At 35.9% G+C, this 23,642-nt stretch overlaps 1 protein-coding gene across 42 annotated transcripts in view; it reads left to right on the top strand.

Moving 5' to 3' along the window:
- The window catches only part of rims2a (regulating synaptic membrane exocytosis 2a), a 267,753-nt gene that overhangs the window by 217,978 nt on the left and 26,133 nt on the right, over nt 1–23,642 (top strand). For 33 of the 42 annotated variants that reach the window (XM_088600907.1, XM_088600866.1, XM_088600868.1 and 30 more), the window contains one exon: nt 13,339–13,553. In XM_088600907.1, the coding sequence (XP_088457033.1) occupies nt 13,339–13,553 (215 nt within the window). Of the gene's footprint in view, nt 1–13,311; nt 13,554–23,642 lie in introns of all 42 variants that reach the window. The other 9 variants (XM_088600889.1, XM_088600893.1, XM_088600896.1 and 6 more) reach the window with 1 other exon arrangement.

Genomic DNA, 23,642 nt, shown 5'->3' on the forward strand with positions numbered 1-23,642 from the left:
TTTGTGAATGGACCCCTGTGTGGTGCAGTTACTTATGCGAGAATTTAGAAAGTTTGTTTCTGAAGCCTGGAGACAGATTATTTGTCAAGCTGCGGTTTATAGTGAAGGATTTTATAGAGGAAGCACAGTTAGGACCTCAAAACTAGCTTAGTCTTTTATTTTGGTTATGTTTTGCAGGGGTTTAGCTCTGTGTCCAAACATTGTGAATGAAAAGCATTTGTTCTGCACTGTTTGGTTGCTATTGTCTGTTTTCCTGAAGTCAGCCTATGAAAAGGTCACTTGTTATAGCTCTCCAATCCCCTAGTGTGTCACAATGCTTTTAATACATACAGTATATAAATATACTACTTAATAATATTTTGTATTATTCCAAAAGAGTTGCTGTATAGTTACAGTACATTAGCACGTATAACAACCTCGCTATAACACACTTACCTCTCCTTGCTGAGAGAAGCTCATCCCCCCTTTATTTGGGAATAAGCCAGGAAGCTCCTGAAAGAGCGAAGATGGGGAGGATGGAGAGATACAAAATGACCCATACAAGTGGGTAAAATGGAAACAAGAAATGTATGTGGAATTGGGTGAGATTAGGATTTGACCTCCTTATAAACTTTTGTTTAAAACTTCATTCACAGCTCTAAAACTTTACAATGCATTTACAATTTCCCTTTTATGTTCAATTTCCTGCAGGATGTATCTGTGGTGTGAGGATTGTGTTTTTTATTATATCATGTCATGTTAAAGTTGCAGTTTTTACAGCTCCGTATTTACAACAGTGTGGTTTATTTTATTTGGGAAAAAAACAGCAAGGCTATAATGGTTCAGTCAGTTAAGACAGGAATAAAGAAGTTTCTCTGAAGGAGGTGTAACTCAGGTTTGTGTTTCTATGCGGACCTGTATTTGGGGAGTTTAGTTATTTTCATTTCAAAATGAAACAAAAATAAGATCCTGTTCAAGTGTAAGAGTGACAGTTATTTAGAAAAACCTGAGACACCCGAGACGGACTCAGCGATAAAAGAACTGTGTTGTATAGAAAGATGATAAAGATGCTTGATGCTATTTTTTCTTCACTGCCACAATGAAAAATTGTAATGTTTTAGCTGTAGCTAGTATAACAATAACAAAAGAAAATGGGAGAAGCATTACACAGGAAAAGTCTCAATTTTTCACTTATTTTCAGTGTAGTCAGAAAATGCAATGATTACCTGTTTGTAATTGCACACTTAACTGAATGTATGTTACATTAGATCAAATTTTAATGCTCGCTGAAGGTTCTTGGATATTCCTAGAACTTACATAAGATCTGCAATTATTTGGTAATAATTTGTGAATAATACAAAAAATATTAAAAACTGAATGCTGATCTTTTAGAAAAAAAAAAAATTTAATAATTTTAGGCTTATTTAAAGATTTGAGCACAGATTTTGCAAATTAATGTGATAGACTAGAGATTCTTTGTTTTTAATTGCGCGTTAACAGTTTAGGTACTCTGTTTAATTCTGAGCCGTTTCTGGTAAAATACTTTTAGTTTGAACACCAAATAGTGAACACCATATTTAAAGATATATGTATATACTGTACATTCTAATTTACATTTTTCAGAACTACAGTAAAGCCAACAGGTGTAAATAGGGATCATGCAGAGAAGGAGTAGGGAGCTGCATCAGCATGCGTTTGCTGCAAAGGAACATGTAAAGGTTTATTCCATACTTAAAAGAGAAGAAAAGAAACACGTTTTGGCTGTGAAGCCTTCTTCAGGTGTCATGCAGAGAACATTTGGGCCAAATGGCCTCCTCTCACTTGTAACTTTTCTTAATACCCAATGATACTGTACTATGAATTTCCTAAGCATTATTTCATGTGTCCTATGTGTTTTTAATTGTAATTCAATTATTTAATTGTTGTATATGCATATCCTCTGAGTTCCCACTCTGAGTTTGCTTTGAGTCGTTTCCAGGACAGGAAAGGCCGTGGTCTCCTGCCTACTCTCATAAACTCCACCCCTCATACACATTCTATGACAACAACTCCAATAGAAGATGTTCTTTTAGTCCATCCTGGCAGCAAAGCATGAGACTAGCAGACACATGCTTCATGTAATACAACCCACACTTTAATTGTAAGCACTACACAATTAAGAACATTTCTGTTGCAGACAACAATGACTCAATTTGTTTTATTTTTTAAGCAATTTTGTTTTTTGTGAACAGTTCTAGTGCCATTCCTTAATCCCCTTTTTAAAGACTGATGTAAACTTTTAACACTTAAATTAAGAAACTTGAATTGGAACATTTCTCTGAAGATCAGTGTTGTAAATACAGTATACAATATATACATACACACCCTTCTTATCTTATATATATATTTTAAAAAACATAGCTTTCATGTTGAGTTACAATCCAAAGCTACAAAACAATCCTCTGAAAATTGGTCACAGGGTCTTAGTTGTTTGAATTTCAATAAAGAAATTCTTATGATATTTGCCATATGTACAGAACTACATAGACACCTAAGGCACAGTTTCCATAGAAACAAATTATTCTGCATCACCACAGCTATAGAAAGGCTTCAATCACACACTTTAGAAGATCTTCAGTCAGGTGATTAATTATCTTGCAGAAAGAAGGAAAAAAGATATCTTTCCTTTAGATATCATCTTCTTCATTCACAAAAAAACCCACAATTGCCAGGTTACTCTGTGCTTCACTTTGATAATAAAAGTGGATAAAAATAGTGGTGCAGATTACAAAGAAAGAACTTTAAAACAGTTGCATTTCCAGCTAGCTGCTTTCCTCCTACATAGGATTGCAGAACGATCATTTTGTGTTGTGATGTATAAAGCAACTTATATAATTTATAGCCAAAGAAATCAGGCCATGTTTCAGTTATAAATGTTCTGATAGATGTTTGAGCCAGTGTCCCTTAAAGGTCTAACTACTGTAGAGTGGGCAACAAACCACCAGTATTATTTCAGTAGTCATGTGAAATAATAGTGACAACTAACAAATGTCTTAAAAATGCAGGTGCGGTGGACAATTGTAGAAGAACCTCCTTTACATTGTAGGATGTCAAGTTGGGTAAACCCAGCTGTCATTCAAAACTATGGATAAAGTAAAGGCAGATGTATTGCATCCCACTACTGTAATTATGAGGTTTTGCTACTTTTCTTATGCTGTTATTTTTTGGTCAATGTGATCTTGTTTTTTAAGCATGATACCATCTATATTAAGCAGCATAGAACAGCTCGAGTCTCCAGGTATGATATTTATTTAGAAATGCTTTCTCTCTCAATGGTGCTACTTAACATAAGATTGAGAGGAGGTTAAAATGATAACATAGCATGTCTGGCAGCACCCAACTCTTCTGTTGTCAGAGACAGACATACTCATTGATAGAAAGAGCTAAGCCAGGACCAGACTCACTTTTTCACATCTTCTGTAACAAGCACCTCTTCCACCTCAAATTATGAATGGTAAACAATTGGCTCCTGCCATGCTCTTGTCTTTAAGTTCTCCAAATGTTGTCAACCTTCCCAGGAACTCCCAACAACTGGCAGCTTCTTCTCCTTATCCCCCTTCTCTCTTCATCTGATCCAAATTGCTCTGTTTTCTCTCGCCCCCATCTTTTCTCCATTTCTGGATGAGTATCCAACCTTCTGAACCTACGGTCCCAGCCTATATACATTAATTCATCTCTTTACTTTCCCTAGTTCTCCATTTCATTGGCCCTACAGGAGCCTCCTGGTTACTGACACTCAGTCCGGCCCGTGAATATTAGTGCATGATATCCATCTACACTAGGCCAAGACCTTCTTGGTTCAGAGCCCTGGTCCATCCCTGATGCCTGTGACTCAGTTGCAGCTCTGGATGCTGGTGTAATGGGCGTCCCTCACTGTACCTTTGGTTGGTGTCCTACTGGTGCGGTGCCATCCCTTGAGTCTTTGCCCCTCAAAGCTTACCCCCATGAACATAGTTGATATTTTCTTTTTCTTTTGAGTGCTCTGCTTGCAATATATTTTCACCCATTCAGTTCTAGCAAACTTTAGTAAGTGATAGCTCTCTATCTACTTCCACATCAGCCTACTTTTCATGGTTGCTGAGGTATTTTCTGCTGCCCACCAATCTTAAGCTAGCTCCTTCTAGTGCTGCCACCTATTCACTGATTGAGTTCCAACATCTACAGCATACATACTTCTCATTCAGCTCATTTTCCATCAGTGTTTCAAAATCACTGTATATCTGAATCTGACTGCATTGTGATTCATTTCATGCTGCTTATACATTCTGTTTTCAGTTCAGGTGAACCTTTCCAGCCAAACCAACTTAGATCAGTTTTTGAAATCTGAATTGTGTTTTGGGGATCCTTTTTTGGGGTAACTGCAGCACTGACCTTTGCCCAGTGGTGTTACTTCCTTAGCCCAGCTAGTTATGCCAAAGTATTAAGTATGATATCCCTTTATATTCGTTGGCTCGTTTTGTCACTATCTGAATTTGATTGAACTATGGATTTTTTAATGGTGTGCATCTGTCAAGGCTATTGTTAGAGGACACATCCATTAATAATCCGTGGTTTGATTTTGGAATAGTAACATTAATTGACAACATTATCTGTGGTGATTGAGACTAGATAACTAGTGTAATGACCATTTCATGTTCAGAGTGTACAGTATATTACTAGGTATCTTTTTTTTCTCTTGATGTACTTGTAAACAGAGACAGAGAGTGGCACTGGAGGTTATTCTCCCCTTAGACCACTGGAACAATAATATTATTTCACCTCTAAATAACTATCTCCTTTTTATAAATATATTAGTATATATATATAATATATAAGTATTAAGAATAGAAGACATTATCTAAATAATGAAGAGATTATCTTATGTCTAAATAATCATGGTTATAGTACACAGACCATCATTATATGAAACAACTTCTACTGTTACTCTTTTTTTAAAAGAAATGCACTTAAAATTCAGTAGAAAATTGGTTCCAATATGCATGTATTGCTGCTCTTTATACAGTACAGTATATGATACATAAAATTATAAAATGTATTTTTAGCACAACTGAGAAAAACATTCTTGTGGTGTACATCTTCTTTACAAATGCACATAATTTAAATGGATTTTGTTGTTTTACAAAACTGTATAGCAAGTATAAAGCGATATTTTACTATAAGATGACATTGATTACACAGAATGTCCATTTAGGATATAGTAATCAGTAATATGTTTGAATGATTTGCATATTTCTCTAAACACTACATAATGTGCAGATATTTTTAACCAAAAAGAACGTTATGGCTTACTTATAAATAAGCTTAGCGGAATATGCATGAAGTGGGAAAAAGACTACAATTCACACAGGGGAATATGTTAGATTTTCAATAAAAATATGTTCCCGAGATACTTATTAAGCTGCCAAACAAAAGCTATGTCTACGTTTATCTTTTTACTTGGATTGGAAGACTCATGCAAAGAAGTAAAGAAAAGGATACCTATGGAGTTGCAGTGATAGTGGCACCCCATTATCTTCATTTAATTAATGAATATGAATTACACATAATTGAAAAACATGGTTTTATGTGTAGTACTTATATGAATAGACTGTAATATACAGCTACTATCACTCATTCAGAATCATATACAGTATGCTTTGAGACTATTTCTTATTTTTTTCTACTCTGAAAAAATTAATGCTGGCCCTTTTTTAAATCAGTGCACAGTGACTTTTACTATGACAGACAGAGTTCTCAGACATCTCTTAAAGGCGGGTTAATAGGGAGAAGATCTCATCTAGGATGGTGGCATAGTTGATTTATTACGTCAATATGATACGTTCCCAAAATTCTCATGCCTATCAATAAACCAACTAACACCACCTTAGCAGATACTTCTCCCTGGGTTGATCTGTATTGCAAGATCCTGGAACATACTGTAACTAATGATTTCCTTTCTGCCACGTCTGTCAACTAATAACATCTCAATGCTACCTGCTGAATTACAGTGAGATTCTGTACACTATTTAGCTGCACTTAGAAATTTAAATTAAAAGTCTACAGAATGTCTGAGATGGAGTTTTTCTTTACAAGATCGTTTATGAAGGGAGGATCTTTATAATTGTGATGGGGTGTACACTTAACTGTGTTTGGTCTTTGGATAATTCCAATTAATTTCCAATACATTTGTGCACTTTTAAAGACAGGTGTAGTCTGCATAACATACTAATTCAACATTCTGTTTTTAAAATTAGTTTTAGGTTCTCAGCTTAATTATTTGACATCTGAGAATAAGTGTGTAGTTGCTTTCATAAACATTAAAAACAACCACACATAAAATGTACTCTGTATATAATGCACTAAACACTAACAGTCATGTGTATATAAAACCCTAATATAAATCCACGTGTGGTGAGAAATATCTATTGTAAAATTGGTCTATATAGAAATAAATTAAATTAAAATTACATATTTCTGAAATAATGATCCTGTACCAGAGAAAATGCAAACTGTCTTTTTTTATCTAATTATAGAACAAAGCAACAATAAAAGCTGTACCTTTATTTTATGCTATGGAAAAATAATACATATGTCTTGAATCTCTCAGTTGGAGCCAAGAACCAAGAAGAGGTAATAATAATAATAATAATTGCTTACACTTATATAGCGCTTTTCTGGACACTCCACACAAAGCGCTTTACAGGTAATGGGGACTCCCCTCCACCACCACCACCACCAATGTGCAGCATCCACCTGGATGATGCGACGGCAGCCATAGTGCGCCAGAACGCTCACCACACATCAGCTATCAGTGGGGAGGAGAGCAGAGTAATGTAGCCAATTCATAGAGGGGGATTATTAGGAGGCCATGATTAGTAAGGGCCAATTGGAAATTTGGCCAGGACACCGGGGTTACACCCCTACTCTTTTCGAGAAGCGCCCTGGGATTTTTAATGACCACAGAGAGTCAGGACCTCGGTTTTACGTCTCATCCGAAGGACGGCGCCTGTTTACAGTATAGTGTCCCCGTCACTATACTGGGGCATTAGGACCCACATGGACCGCAGGGTGAGCGCCCCCTGCTGGCCCCACTAACACCTCTTCAGGTGTATGGGTCACACTGGTAGAAATACATTCAAAAGCCATATTGTTAGATGTATAATAGATTTCAAATTCAAATATCAGTTACAATGCAGGAATTAGGGATATTTAGGTTTTTTATGTATTTGAAGTGGTGATCATGGGAGACTTTAATTTTCTTCACATCCATTGGGAAAAACCCATCAAGGATGTTAAAGGATAAAACTACAATGGTATGCATGCAGAATGATTGCTTTCTTACTCAATAAGTTTCCAAGTTTTATTAATTTATTGGCTTTCCCTTGTGGTTGGGGGTTCATTAGATGTTCATTAGAACGGAGATATCTGATTGTATACTGTGCAATCAAGTCAGCTTTCTTAAATGAACTTGCATTGCTCACTTCCTCTGATAGTTGTGGGTCCCAGGATACAGGGCTCATTCCCTGATATTTTTCCTCTGGTTGGGACAAGGATCCTAATCTCTCAGGAACTAATATTGACATTGTATTTCTTCATGTCTGTTTGTACTACATCTTTAAAAAAATACCCTGTCTTCTGCAAGTGTAATGGCTAAGCAAGGAGAACTGAATGCTTTCCTTGGAAGACTGGAATCTGATATCCAAAAGAAATGACCAACCCAACTCTCCTGATGATAGTGGATCATGGCTTTAATTGTTGTAACAAGTGCCTGGGAAAGAACATTGATTTTTGTGCATCCATAGCATACTCCCACTTGATGCACAAAATCTTCTGTGTTGGTGGTGGACTGCAGCCCTTTTAAATGTTTCCAACATATTGTCCTCATTTCAGTCCCATACAGTAAGACAAGAATGGAGACTCCATAGGACATCAGCTTATTTTAGTAATGTCACAATCCTAAAACACTCACTTCTTGAGGCAGCCAAAGACTACACTTTCAAGTTCCAAGTGATGGTGTATTTTCTTTTCAATATCAGCCCTCTGTGAAAAGTAGCTCTGAAGGTATTGGAAGATAATTTGCTATATTCTCCACACAGTCATTCATGTCTCGAGGTCCATTTCTGTGTAGGCACATATTGCTGTGTACTGGAGTTCTATGACTGAATTCCAGGTGGTGTTAGTTCTGGACCACAGTCATTAGAGATTAAATAATTTACTGTCAAATTTGTAAATCAGTTGTTCTACAGCAGGGAGCCTGTATGTAATGAAATGGAGCACAGTACTGAGATATTCCAAAAATATCTGGACTATTACTGCACACCTGTAATGGATCTATCACTGCACACATGTCATGATGAAGCAGGCAAAGGTTCTTTCTGAATTTTCCCAAACATCCATACTTCAGTAGAATCATCCAGAGTTCCTCATAATTTACTGTGTCAGCCATCTTTGTCTAGTCATACAATGCTGTTAGACATGTTAGTGTTGCCCGTGACATTTATCTTATAATTGACAGGCTGTAAAAAGTGTTGGCTGTGTCTCTTGAGAGTCTGAACTTACAGTTATTTTAGGAGAAGCTTTACAGCAAGAGGAATTACAGTACTGGTACAGATATTAGCTGCAGTGGGCAGCTGAAAGATCCATCTGAAATTGTGTCATTGGATTTGTCTCCTTTCTCCCAGATTGTTGTGATCATAGTATTGAAAACATTTAGGGTTACCATCATTCCAGAACTGTATAATAATCAACGAGGGTGAAGTGTTGGTTTCTGTTCACTGTGGTCATCAGAAAGTCATTCATGTCCTGCCAAGCTCATCTCTAATTGGGTGTTGTGGGACAAAGTTAAATTGACAGTGGATTCTAGATTGAATATACCCTCCTTGGATACTTTGGATATTAATAGTTCTTGTTAGTCTTTGTTCTTCATGTCGTGAGATCTTTGAACCTCCTCCTATACTTGGAGGTAGAATAGATTTTTAAGCCACTGTGCAATGAACAGATAGCCTTGCAATTGTGATCAGAAGATTTTTATCTAGCCAATGCTAGTGTCTCCTCATATAAAATCCAGGTGTTGCTTTGCAGGTGTTGGTGGTATTTATCTCAAGGTCTTTATGAGTGGTTTGAGTACTTTTCTTGTGTTCCCAATTGGTGCATGAGAGCTGTTCCCTAATGTATTCATTGAGATTTTCTCATTTGGTTAGATCCTTGATCCTTGACATTTAGTGGATGTTGCTCCTTCTGCATACATTTAGTGCCAATTGGCTAGACATAACTGAACAGATAATATGATATTAGGTCTAGAAGTTGTTATCATTGCTTTGGTTACTGGGCACAGAGAATGACACAGTCAATCAGGTGCCAAGGTCCAGAGCACAGAGTTTCCAGGATATTTTGAGTGTGTTTTCCTGATGACATGTAAACATGTCTGTTAATGCTGACAAGACTGTATGTATACTGTAGTTCAGGTGGGTAGCTGTGTCAGCATGCGTAGGCTGCAAAGGAACAAGTAATAGGTTTATTCCATGCTGAAAAAAAGAAGAAAGAGAACACAACGTTTCGGCCGTGGAGCCTTCTTCAGGTTTGGCACCTGAAGAAGGCTCCACGGCCGAAACGTTGTGTTCTCTTTCTTCTTTTTTTCAGCATGGAATAAACCTATTACTTGTATGTATACTGTATGTACTCTATCGTTAAATTCATTCAAGAGCTAAATTGATGAAGCTGCAGATTTAGTAAATAAAAGATATACTGAAGCACTCTTTTTATTTATGTTGCAACATAATACTGAAATTCATCACTGCTGTAACTACAGTATTTGGCTGTGGGTAGCTGTTTTTAATGTTGCTGGTAAGCAGAACAATAATAACACGGGAAAAATGAGTCTTATATTGCTAGGTCTTTTTCCCCAAATAAATCCTTTATTTAATTTAGCAACAGTGGTTTGTTGAAGTTATTAAACATGGAATATATTTCATTTTTGTGAAGCTGCCAGTAGGTGTTTCTGAGCATGAGAAGCACCTTTGTATTTTATTATCCTAAGCAAAATGGTTGTTTTTATAAATGCCCAGAATTAAAATTAAACCAAAATTATATAATTGGACACTGTGAATACATTATATAAAAGACAGGGATGTTCCTACAGATTTTTTTTTCTCTCACCATCTATTAAGACTCATAACTTGAAAAAGGTACATAAAGATGACAACAATTTCAATCATGTATTTTATAGAGTAGTGATTACTACTGGATTAAGCGTTTTTGGTTTTTGCCCGCTGGAATACCAGAGAGATTATTAACAAACCATACTGTATACTGTATACGCCTTGCATTCTAGCTTGTAAGTCATAGGCATGAACAAATTTGATCCTTAAAGATGTCTGTAATTAAATGAAATTATAATATAAAAGAACAATTACTTTTGCTTCATGTCGATATTTTCACAGAAGATAGACGTCTTTCAAGTTAGTGGTAAAATGTATTCAGAGATGCTAGAGCTCTCAAATATATTTGATTATCTCATGGAAACACGATTTTTTGCAAGAATGTAACTACGGTATAAAATCTACTTTAAACCTACTTACAGTACTAAGAAATACCTTGTTTGTGAGACTAAATAAAGCTGGGATAACAGACTACATTAAATGTAGTTCAAGTACTGTAGGTAACTGCATCAGCATGCATAGGCTTCAAAGGAACAATGAAGGTTTATTCCTTAAACTGGAAAGAGAAGGAGAGAAACACAACGTTTTGGCTGTGTAGCCCTTTTCAGGGCATTATGATTTAAATTCATTATTAAATGATAAATAAATTATGAATGTAATTAAATTTGGGTCATTATAATTATATTATAATTCCATCAATTGTGCATGTAGTCTATCATCCCTTAATTTGAAAGGGTAAAGATGAAAATAATTGTAGAATCTAAAACTAATTTTGTCATTTTGTGCTTGAAAAGCAGATGCATGTTACAGTATTTTGTTTTTTCTTTTTTACTTAAAAAAATAAGCATAAAAATACAAAATAGTGTAGGCACTGGATTTTTTTGCTAGGTAAAATGGAAATTCTAATAATTAAATGAGGATTCTTAAACAACATTACTTTAAACATATACTGTAAAGAAATTATCTTTTGTCTTTTGTTTCCACTATAAAGATGTTTTCTACAGTAGATGTAAAGATGAATTTGATTTTTGGTTCATGTATTGAAGAATGAATTCAGTATACAGTAATAACACCAGAATATTGAAAAAATGCTTCCATCACATCTGTCTCTGAATTCAGGTGGTATATTGGTTAAGAGACCCGACCTTCAATATATTCTTGCAGTAATTATTTTTCATTAAGAATAAAAGGAACATATTGGCAATATCTCAGAATCCACTAGGATTTGTAATAGCTCTTCTAGAAATTTCAGAACATAAAGTAGAACATTTGGTGTCAGTTTCCTGGGAACACAATGTGCTGAAACAAGACTGCTGTTCTATTCTTTAAGTATAATTTCATAATACTGTTCTTCAACTGTGTCTAAGCCAAAGTACACTACCAAATTTTTAAATAGTACAGTCATAGTCACAGTTAATATGTCTTAGGTGATTCCTTTGGGCTTAGCTTTCAAAGCGTGAACATTTATTAATTCTAATGCCAGAAGATTTTAAGTGATGATAAAGGTTGTTTTGCTGAAGTACAGGTTAGACGTTTAAAAAAAAGAGTTCACAATTGTTGTAGTGAGGATTTTTATTTAAATTCTAAAGGTGGCTTTAGATAAGGAACTTTGCTTACAGACAGTTTAAGACAGCAGCTGATTTACAAGATGATTTAAGATAAACAGGGAGTTGTTTTAAAAGCAAGATGGGAGTAATCGTAAAGTAAAGTCAGCTATCTGAAAAATATATGAGCACAAACCTCTGCTAACAACATCTTAAAGTACCATATGAATATTTGAGTCTTTTGCTCACATACTGTTTATGTTGCCCAGGGCAATAATCAATAGGCATGCTGGAAAATGTTCATTTCAACATATTATAACATTCCCAACTGCAGTGTTTTCACATCCTCAGAGAAGTGTTTAGATATTAAATAAAAGTTTAATGAAAAAACAGATAAAATGAGAACTGAAGCTTTTGAAAAATCATATGTATGCTCTTCCATTCCACATATTTGTACTGTATAGCTAGCAATTTAATCACAAAGTCTCACAAGCACATACAGTACCAAGGAAATAAAATGCATTAGGCTCAAATTACTTTTCTGACATCCTGTATTTCTTAAATATATGTTTATTGCATCCTGTGCTTTAATTCTTAGAGGAGGGTTATTTAGCTCCTGTGCAGCTCTCCTAATCTACTCTATTGCAATGCTTTATTTTTTATCTTAATACTATGAATTGACAATTACATAAAGATCTGGTTTAAGCAAAATTGTGTAATTGAGTGGACAGGAGGGGCTGCAGGTTAGTAGTCTTGCTGTTAAAAGATTTGATTCTGGAGAGTCCTGGTTGAAAGTTCTTTGAGCTGCTATAATATGTCTGTTACAGTTCTCTCTTTATTCTCCATTTTTGGACATTCCGTAGTTGGGTATACATCCATTATTCAAAAGATTCCCTTTAATTAATGAGAAATGTTTTGAAAGTTTAGATGATCTCAACAGCCCCACATACTAATTTGGGGCAGCAAAGGTGTCAAGCCAAGCTCATTCTAAATAACTTCCACAGATGTGGAAAGAGAGGCTATATAAAAAAGGAACACTTTGGCTCTGACCATACAATACATATCAAAGGACAAATAAGTTGGTGAATATATTAACCTTTCATTTGAAGGGGTCAAGTATCACTATTAATCACATGAATCAACTTGAGTTTTCTGTCTTTTACTAAAATAAAATGGTATTACTTTATGAACTGTAGTGCCTAGGAATTCTGCACTTTCCAGAACTGTTTTTTTTTTGTAAAAAAAAGATCCTTTCATGGACATTTGCAAGTGAAAGGATGTTCCTGCAGTTAGTGATGGTATTAAAACATTCCTCAATCTACCTGTTGACCATTGTTTGATTATTGTTTGAATTGATCATGGTTGATCGTTGTCTGATATGTCTGTACCGAGGAGTCTGTAGTATCATGGATTGTGTCCACGTACTGTAGCACCTGCTGACATACCTCTCAGCCTAGCCACACTTCAGCTTCCCAAGACCCTGTAGCTGAAGCCTGTCCTTTTCTGTCTCTCTTGTTTTTCCCCTGTCCCCCTCTGCTGTCCTCCTCTGTCCCCATTCTTCCCTGCTTTCTGACTCCGCCTAATAAAACCTGTCCACCGGGGGGGGCTGACAGTGACTTTACGTCCAAAATGAAAAACAGGCAGATGGGAGCGCCCGGGAAGAACATGACGAAAAGCACCAGCATCAGCGGCGACATGTACAGCCTGGAGAAGAACGACGGCAGCCAGTCGGACACGGCCGTGGGGACGGTGGGCGCGGGCGGCAAGAAGAGGCGCTCTAGCATAGGTGCCAAAATGGTGGCGATCGTGGGGCTCTCGAGGAAAAGCCGGAGCACCTCGCAGCTCAGCCAAACAGGTAGGAGCCAGCCACCGTGTTTTCCTATCTTCAACCGTCCGTCGCTGATGCGCTTCTTCTTTATTTCCTTCGGGTGGCTCCCGTGCCTGCTGCGTCTTTCCGCCCACTCCTGCTGGGGTGACACGGGAGCCGTGGACGAGCTGTGGTGGGCACAGGACGTGGAGGACTTAAACACACGTTCACTCAATTTCTTTCTCTCCTAGATCAAGGAAATTCGGGCAAAGTTGCGGGAATGTTATAACCGTTCGTTTTTCTCATTCGGCTGTGTTTTTGTATGCAGGTGTGGGTATCGGCCTAACTCTTATTTTCTTTGTAGGCATAACTAACCAGCCGCTCTTGGCTGCTTTTCTGAAAACAAAGGCTTCTCCTCAGTTTTTTGAACTGTTGTCTGAACTGTTCGAAACTAGAATGAATTTTTGGGTTTGTTTTTGCTTCCACACTTTGCACGTATCATTTCAGGAATTTCTATGAGCTTCTTCGTAGAATCACAAAGTCATCAATACGTGCTGAGTAACAATATATTTTATTCAAATCTATGGCATGATGTACCCTTCTACTTTCCCCTTGCACTGTTAATAGTTGTGATTTAATCTGATTGCAGAATCCTGTTAGTCTGTTGGAGCTGATCACAACAAATTTGTTTTATAAGTTCATTAGTGAAACTACTGTAGTTCTTCAAGCACAGAAGTCAACCGTTTGGTTTGTTTGCATTTTCAGACCTTCTTTTGAGGTGTCCTTATTAGACTTAGAAAATTGTATGGAAGTGGTTGTTTGTTCATTAGTGTTTTTTATAGTAATTATGATTATGATTGCGATATTATGGTAGGGTTATGGTGATATCTCCAGACAAAATTTGATCTCTTTAGAAATCATTAAGGTTTTCTAAAGTGAAATCTTTGTCTGTAAACTATCAATTTCCTGTAATGCAGGGTTTTCCAATTACATTTTTGTAGCATAGTCTGATTTGTTCAGATGATGCAGAAATGGCTTTAAGTTAATCGAATCTAGATATTTTATAGAATCTACATGTAAAATTTCACTAATTGATATATAATATTAATTATTTATGCAGTGACACAACTGAGAGAATCTACTATACAGCATTGACTGGTTTTTGTAGGCCATGCAGAGAGGGATATGTTTCCATTGAATACAATCGCTTTTTAAGACATGTTAAAATGGGCTGTTAAAGATTCTTGTAAACTTGCTGTAGAGAATGAGAAGAAAGAATGAATATATTATGGATATAAGCTGGTTTGAAGTTCACAGTTGCTAACAAATACTTCATTGTATGTTTTTTATGTTTACTGTAAGAAACCCCTTACTGACACCTCAGATATCTTGACTTTGTCTGCTCTTGAGCTGAATATTCTTTTTCAAGATTTTCTTTGTTAAACATCAAGATGTACAATTTTTGCTTAGTTTACCTACTTACCAAGAAAGTTTTAACATCAGGCACAGTTAGCAGTAGTAGCCATAATAGTGTTCTCTACATTAGTGCACATTGCTGATTTATTATTAATAGACCGATTTAATCTACGTGTTCAAAACAGGTCAGCTTTAGTGGCCTACTTTACAACGAATGCATAAAGATATTAATGTATATTGGTTTAGTTTTTTTCCACAGTAGGACTGATTTATGTAAGAAAGATCTAGTTGTTACTGCTCACTACAATGGATCAGTGTACAATATTTTTTTAAAGAAATACTGTAGTAAAGCATAGTAAATAATATTTTTCAGATGATGAGTGCGCATACTTTGCATACAAACTGTAAAATAAGTGCAACAGAAACTTTCCTGTACCTGAGGTATAAAGGTTGATAACAATAAGGTTATATTATTTCATCTTGCACATTACACTATGCCAATGCACGCTGGTAAAATTAAATTGTAAAATATTATATGACAGATTGCTAATGTTATTACAGGTAATATCATTTGTGATGTCATGACATCTTTTTCCCTAAAATTTAGACATTGCTATCTATATTAGTCCTGCAGAGAAGTATCTGTTCAGACTGATAGGGCAATAATGGAACAGAACAGGTCATTTATTTATAAAAAAAAACTATAGTATTTTCCGTTTAAAGCAATATCAGAGATTATATTTGTGTGAGGTTGTTCTATTGTTTCTATCCAACAGTATTTTCTTAGAATAAGGAAACTTCAACCTTGGGTTCAAGAAAAAATGTATAGGTTTATTAGCTGGCACTTTTATTATCCATTACTAAAATGTCATTTTGTAATTCCTTAAACTGAAGATTTACAGACGTAAAATACTCGACCCCACTGTTTACCTGAATTATGACGTGCATACTCTTACTAGTAACTAACCAGTGAATCTAACAGTGTTGTTCCTGTCAAGACATTTTGATGCATTCCAGGCTTAATGTTCCAGGAATAATCCTTGGATCAGGCATCTAGGATAAATGGCTTTCTCTGGTTGCAGGGAAGCTCAAAGGAGAAAAAACAAGTCTCAAAGCTATTATACACCATTTAAAAATATATATATATATAAAAACAAAGCATACAGTATGTTATCCCACATTGTCTCAGGTGTCAGGGAAAGTAACATTAGCCTGTTAATTTCAGGATTTGTTACTGATAGCTTTTTTACATTTAATGAAGAGGATGAATTCGATCATTTTTACAGCTTTTTGCTCCAGTGAAGAACTTTCTATTCTTTTTGGTAAATCTTAACTTGCATCCGACAAAACAACTACAGTTTAAGTCTGTACAGTCAATATCTGTATGTGCACATACTGTACTTTGTAGCCATATTTAAGCAAGCATTTAACTTTTGCAGCTAATTTTTTTCATTCACAGAAAGTAACCCAATTAGCTTTTGAGCTGTGTCCAATTAATTTAACTCTATTATAATGGCACAACATTCACCGAGCGTACTGTATGACTACCAATGTGTTAAAATGCTTCATAAAAACCAGAAAAAAAGTGTGTATACTGTACTTGAAATTATTCTAAATGATTACTAAATACCACAGTCTGCAGTTTCATCATACTTTCCTAAAAAGAAATGTTTGTCATGATGTACATTTCACTTTAACATCCATTTTATAAACAGCTTTCCCTTTTATAGTACAGCATTTCCGGCTAAACCATTGACATAGTGCAGGTCTTTCAGTGAAGCGCTACACACGAGTCTGTACTATTCAGGTGACTTTGTTCTTGTGGAAATTTTTTAACCTTGAAAATCTAATTATAGGCCATCAATGTGTAGACGTCAGTGTATATATGGATTTTTATATATTTTTTTATTTTCTGTGGTTTTAGTGCATTGCCTGTTTGCTTCTAAGATAGTGAAGTTATTTTTTTTTTAATATCCTTATTCATATACAATTAATTAAATATCTTAGACAATACAGCTTAATCTGCCACTGAAATCATACCCAGTCTTGTATAGAGATGAGGCTGGCTGGTTAGGAGTGAGGGGTTAACCTTTGTGTAAGCTTATATAGAATTGGTTAGTGGATTCTCTGTAATATTTAGTGCTCTGTTAAACCCTAATTCCTGATTCAGCTAATGGACAATTCACAGCACAGAATAAGCTCCACTATCAAGCTTAATGAGAATACACTGATTAAAAACACGCCTTGCCTGTTTTACTGTTGAAAATGCATGCATTATACTGTAGAGCAATAATAATATACTCTTACTTTTGAGAACAAAAATTGACCCATGCAGCATCTTCCAATCAATTAAATTTAATGGAGTCAGATTTTTTTTTCTGTATCATTGCACTCATTCATGGAGACAACATCATTCTGAAAGTCTGATCTTAATCCTGATTCTGTGGTTTTGAAACTTTGGGCCCTAGAGCAGCTTTCTGATTCTTCAAAGCACATGGGACTTTAGACTATTTTCTCTAGTTAAATGAACTGCTGAAACATGTGTTTGCTGATTCATTTTTAAAGTCTTTTCTATTGCCCTAAATAGAAACCACTACTCCTGCATCTCCATGTGATCAAGGAGACACGTGTACTACCGTCTTGTCTCTCTTGAGAGCATTTGTATCAATTAGACACAATCATCATTCACCTCTAATGCCATTATTATAATGGACTTGATAATAGTGTTCTTACAGCTCAGTCCTCTTAACATTTGGCTTTGTTTCTGTTGTTCAAAAAGGAAGGAATACCTCTTTAGCCTGAAGTGGTGATTATTTAAGGTTTGTGGATTTGTACAGGCTGAACTACTATATATTCAGTAATAATGAAAAGAAAATGCTCACTTCAGTTAATGAACACACTATCAGGACGCTTGAGAAAATGTTACAATTACCGTATTTCCCATACTTCCAAATATGGCTGGGCTTTTATTGTTCAGCAACAGCTAAGTACTGTTTCAGGCTTCACACTGTTAACTTATGCTTGAATTCATGTCACAATGAATATTTTATTGTAAATAATATATATATATATTATGTGACACTTAAAAAGGTGTGCAGTGCAGTGCAGCTTTGCATTGCAGTCTAAAGAGATCATTCCAGCACAGTGTGATATTTTAAAACATCCTGTATAACAAGGCATAGTAGATAATTTTGTAGAATGTAAGTACAGACACTTCGCAATGTTATAATTCCTATTTCGAGCCTACAGCATATAGTAGAAAGTCTGTGATACATCTGTGGTCACGTGCACAGTTAAGAAACAAAACTTTGACATTATTTTAATCTTTTAATCGCAGTTGAGGCTGAGTGAATAGTTAGCTCCCTCAGTGTTGTTTGTAACACTTACAAAGCCACAACCAGGGCTGAGATTACCCAACCTTTGCTTTTTTCATGGAATGTCATGTTCACATTTAGTTCTTAGCAGTTCTGCCTGATAATTGCAATAACCATCAGTCTATATGTAATATATAGACTAGTATGTTACTTTATATTATTTGACGCACCCATCCCCTTAAAAAGGTTCATATCCAAAATCATATTAATGGTTTTTCTGGATGCTGTTAAGAATAAGACCACAATAAGGACAAAATAAGACTGCGTTTGAAATTCCTGTCCTGGACGTTTAGCAGTAGTTGGCCTGCTGGGTTAAAATCTGGAAGAAAGAAAAACTGAGAGCTGCCCTAGTTTGTTGTACACTTACCCAGAGGAGCCATGTTAGAACTTAAAGTGTGTACTCAGGGCGTACAATATATCATAGAGGGTTTATTCTAGGATTGACCTCTCAGTATAAGCAACTTTTGCAAGAACAGCCCTCCAAAACATCAACATTGTTCCAGAACACCAAAATTTAAGACGGGGTGTGCAATTTCTCTGCCCAGGGAAAGCTTAAGAAGAAAACAATGTTTTGCAAAGCTGTGTTATGGTGAATGTACATTGTGTTCAAAATTAGTACTGTAATTTACTTCTGGAACCACTCTTGTAATGTCAGCCTGACAACTACTTAGCTTTGATCAGTCAGCAAAAGCTGGCACACCGTGAAGTCCAGAAACAAGGAAGAGGTTGGAATGAAACAGAAAAACAAAGGAGTAACACTACTGATCTGTAGGAGGAGCTCAATGTGCTTATAACTCAACTGGCGAATACTGAACTAGTGTGATAAGTTAAACTGGGCTATCAAGCCACCCACATTCTAACCACTATATCCAATATAGGGTCACAGGGATGCCAGAGCCTATTCTGGCAAGCAACAATATATCTAACCCTAACCCTGGAGGGGACACCGTGCTATGTGTAAACCGAACATTATACAATAGATTCATAGTTATATTGATTTGAAAACTAGGAATAAGTTTCATTGCTATTAAAGGAGAACAGTCTTTGATTGTCTTGTGAACCTGGATTTTAGAATTAGATAACGCACTTCCCCTTGGACCATCATTTCCTTACCAGTACCCCAGGGACAATGTTGTGCTGTAGGGGAAACAATGGATGAGATGTTAAACCAAAATTCAGCCCACTTGGTCATTAAAAACACAACTGTGTTCATAAGAATAAGGCTGTAAGCTGTGGTATCCTGGTCATATTATATTCTGGGTTTCCACAGTGTGGCCTACCCATACTTCCCAATGAATTGAATTTGTAGAATATTTCCTCTCTGCTATACCTGATATGCTGTTTAATGGCCGGTTGACATAAAATGGCGAATGGCAGTACAGTACATTACCCAGTTGATGCTGCTCTTCAGTGCCAGATGAAGTGTAAACCCCTGAAATATATAAAACACTTTGCAAACCTTCAAGATGAAGAGTTCTACAGAAGGGCACAGAGTTATTATGAACTGTTCGTTTAATTGTTTATTGCAGGAAAGCATTTATTAACTTACATGTGTTAACACATGGATTAACATGAATCACTACCACATTAAATACAGTATTTTCCACCAGTGATGTTGAGAGCCTGCTTTATTTATAGTTATGTGGCATGTTATGCAATAAAACAGTGATTGCATAATCAAATATGACCAAGTGCACATCAATTATTTCCTCTAGGAGAATTTTAAAAGCAGGACTTACAATTCCGACAACCAAAACAATGCCTGCTTGTGTTTCTTGAAGAGCGCTCATAAATACAATTATATTGTTGTTTTACTGTTAAAGTTCACACCAAACAAAGCATTTTTTATAAAAGTATGAACTTTAGTAGTCCACCCTTGTAGTCACATTCAAGTTTGGAACAGTTATGGGCTCTTCCTCCCTCCTTGGGCCTTGTGCTTCCAGGTTCAGCTTCAGGTTGACACCCTCCATGATTGCGATCTCCCTGATAATGGAGGGATGGATTGACAATCTACTTAAAATTTTCATGAATTCGTGTTGGTAAATTATTCAGATATACGGCTCATCTTACGTCACTGAGCTAATAAGTGAAGACCTGATTTTCATTAATTATTATCATGTAGTTACTAGAAATGCTCCATTTCATTCAATAAAAATTTACGGAATTTAATTTCTTCTGGGTTCTACTTTATGAGAAGCACTGTAGTACTTCTGGACTGTTATTTCCCATGTGCCTACTACAGTACCTCCTGGTTAAGAAAATAAGGTGTAGAAGAGGCTTTGGACTGAAAGATTGGGCCTGATCTTTTCTAAGTCATCAACTAAATTAAAAAATGACTTTCTTTGGCTTCATTTAGCATGGAGCATTCAAGGATCCTGGAACTTTATAAGGTCTGAGGTCTGAATGTACAGCCTGAAGCAAAGACCAAAACATGGCAAGAAAACAGGAGATTGAGTTTAGACCCTGAACGTTTCTAAACTTTTAGAGTTTTTTAAATGAAAAGTAAAAACAAGCATAAGCCTTTGCATATGAATACAAAACTTCGTTTCTGAATTGGATAAATTAATAACACAGTATCTCAGTTTAAATTTCACAAAGCCACTCCGATATTACCTAGTACATTATCTTCAATTTATTATTAATAGCCAATATTATTATATTAGATAGTTCTCTACATTACTGTATATGATTATATTAATTGTCCGCTTGTCAACTTTACATAGAAGAAAGCAATAATGAAATGTACTTCATGAAATTTTAGACAATGCCTAAAATTAACTAAAGCACAATTAATAAACAGTCTATAGAAATTCATATTTCTCTGAATTTTGTAGAAATGATTTAAGTACCTAATTGTTGTTCCTCTAATGTTTTAAAAAGTACAAATCAAGTGTAAAAAATATTTTCTTTTATATATATATAATGAATAGAGTTATGCTGCTTAAAACTTTTAAAGGATAATGGAATAAAGTATAGAAAAAATGCCATCAACGTTTTTGGAGAATGTTCAGAAAATGGACTTATTCCTGGATTGTAAGGCACAGGCTACAGCATTATGACAAATTGAGAGCCTGCAATATTTTACCCTACTTAGGTACTGGCTCAAGGGAGACTGAATTGAGGTCTTTAGAATCTTAAAAGGAATGAAGGTTGATTCCAAAAGCAATTTCAAACTTAATCTCAGAGTCATAAATTAAAACTTGGTAAAAGTAGATTAAGACATGATAAATTCTAAAAAGTTTTTATACATTGAATTGGTTGATGCTAAACAGAGTCTTTGAAGTATAGTACATTGTAAGCCTTCACAAATTAACTAGACAGCATTGAAATATCTGTTGACAGAACTAACTTTCCTGTTTGGGAACAGAAGGAATATGAAGGGATAGGAAGTGAGCACATAACAGTTAAACCACAAATCGTTTTCTATAAAAATGTTCATGGATCTTGCTTTTGGAGATGTCCAGTTAAAAAACAAATAATAAATAAAATCTAATCAGCCAGGAGGAACAAACAATTGATTGATATAATCTCAGTACAAATCTGCTCTGCTTCTGTCAGGATTCAATCAATGTCATTCATAGACTCGGAGCCACAGCTCTCCACTCCTTAGATAGTGACAAACTCCGCTGTGCCAGAAAACCAACGTTTCCACCAGTAAGAATTCTACACTGTCTAGCTTTCAAGGGAGAAACGTCACTTCTGTAACATGCTCAAGGTCACCACTGAGCTGTGTTATACCAAAAGTTGTATTTTAGCCTTTAGAGCTAAAAATCTATTTTAAAACACCTTTTTGACAACTGTCTATTTATATTTGCCTAAGACATAATTGGTTTGCCATATGGAGAACAAATGCGGATTCTCAAAAATCTGCTTTTTCTTGTTAAGTATCATGGCAACCCTGAGACTATTGTTCCATTTCTTTTACTTTGAATGTATAGCACTGTGCCAGGGAGCAAGAAGCACTTATTAGTTTCCTTCCATGCTTTTTCAGAAGATAGATTTTTGCATTAGTTCCTAATGGCAGAGTGGTTTATCAAATGAGCCAGCAGATTTTGCAGCCAGATGCAGTCTGCTAAGGCAAAAAGCACAGGCACTATAGATGTTTACTTACTAACAAAAATACACCCTCTCTCTGATTGCATACAGGCAGTCTTGGAAGGCATGCTGTTTGAGGCCTGATCTCAGCCTGATTCTGTGTAATAGCTTCCTGCTGTGCCAGCTGATTTTAGCTCTCTCTGGCCAGCAGGGTAAAGCAAATAAATCTTTAGTTGGAACAAGGGCTCTCTTTCCAATTAAAAGACTCTGTATGAAGTGGGGCATTGATTGTTACACGTTATAGGAAATATACAAGGTTTCATCTTGTTTGGGAAAAGAAGGAAGCATAGTGTTCTATACACTGACTAGCCTCTGGGGGAAACGGAGTATGAAATGGTAGTGTATTTAAGATTTTAAGGATATTGTGTGGGTAGCATATGAGGAGCCTAAATGGACCGTTGTTTTTGTTAGGTCCCTTGTGCTGTATAGATAGAAGCAATGTAGTGGCTCTTGGGCCACACTGACGTAATTCAGATATCTTACATGGAGGAGATAAAGGACTTAATTAAGGATGTTCAGATGAGGACTGAGGTGCTTTTGGTGGAAGCCTCATTCTTTTCAAGCACAGTCAGTTCTGAGCTCTGTCTGTCCTAGGTCTGACCTAACAGGAATGCTTGTGCAGAATCTGCCACTGCAGGGCTGATAGATCACCGGCTTCTGCGCATGCCCTAATGATGAGCCAGGCCAACGTGTTGATGGTTTGGAAGTTGCAGCCAGGCTGGTGACACACATTTACCTCTGCTTATGTCAATGGTTCAGCTCATCTTTCCTTGACTCCTATGATCTGTTTGTTTGTATCTTAGTACCATGGATACAGGTCTGGAACAGAAAGGTAATTTTGTGTTGCATTTCTAGTGTATACCAACAGCAATAATACCAACACTCTGATGTCATTATGTGATCCATTCAATAAGAATAATATTTTCATGCTTAAGAGAGAGAAAAACAGCACAAACAACAGAAGAAACAATATTAAATATTTCCCTTGGTATTAAGCCTTTCTCGTTACCACCATCATCTGAGTATGGTATATTTTTCCATGCCAGAAGAAGGCCCTTAGTATCATCAGTTGTTTTATGAAATACTTCCAGTCTGTGCAAAAAGGAAAAGGGGGGCAGTTTTGACAGTATTCAGTCCTGTCTTGATATGTGTTTATAACTAACATGCCAGTAAACTCCATAAATGAATCTGAAAAAATTACAAGATGATAATAGCCTTCCAGCCATGGAAAAAAAGATAGAACCTGCGCTTA

Source organism: Lepisosteus platostomus, chromosome 12, assembly GCF_059453375.1.
Source record: "Lepisosteus platostomus isolate fLepPlt1 chromosome 12, fLepPlt1.hap1, whole genome shotgun sequence".
Lineage (NCBI taxonomy): Eukaryota > Metazoa > Chordata > Actinopteri > Semionotiformes > Lepisosteidae > Lepisosteus > Lepisosteus platostomus.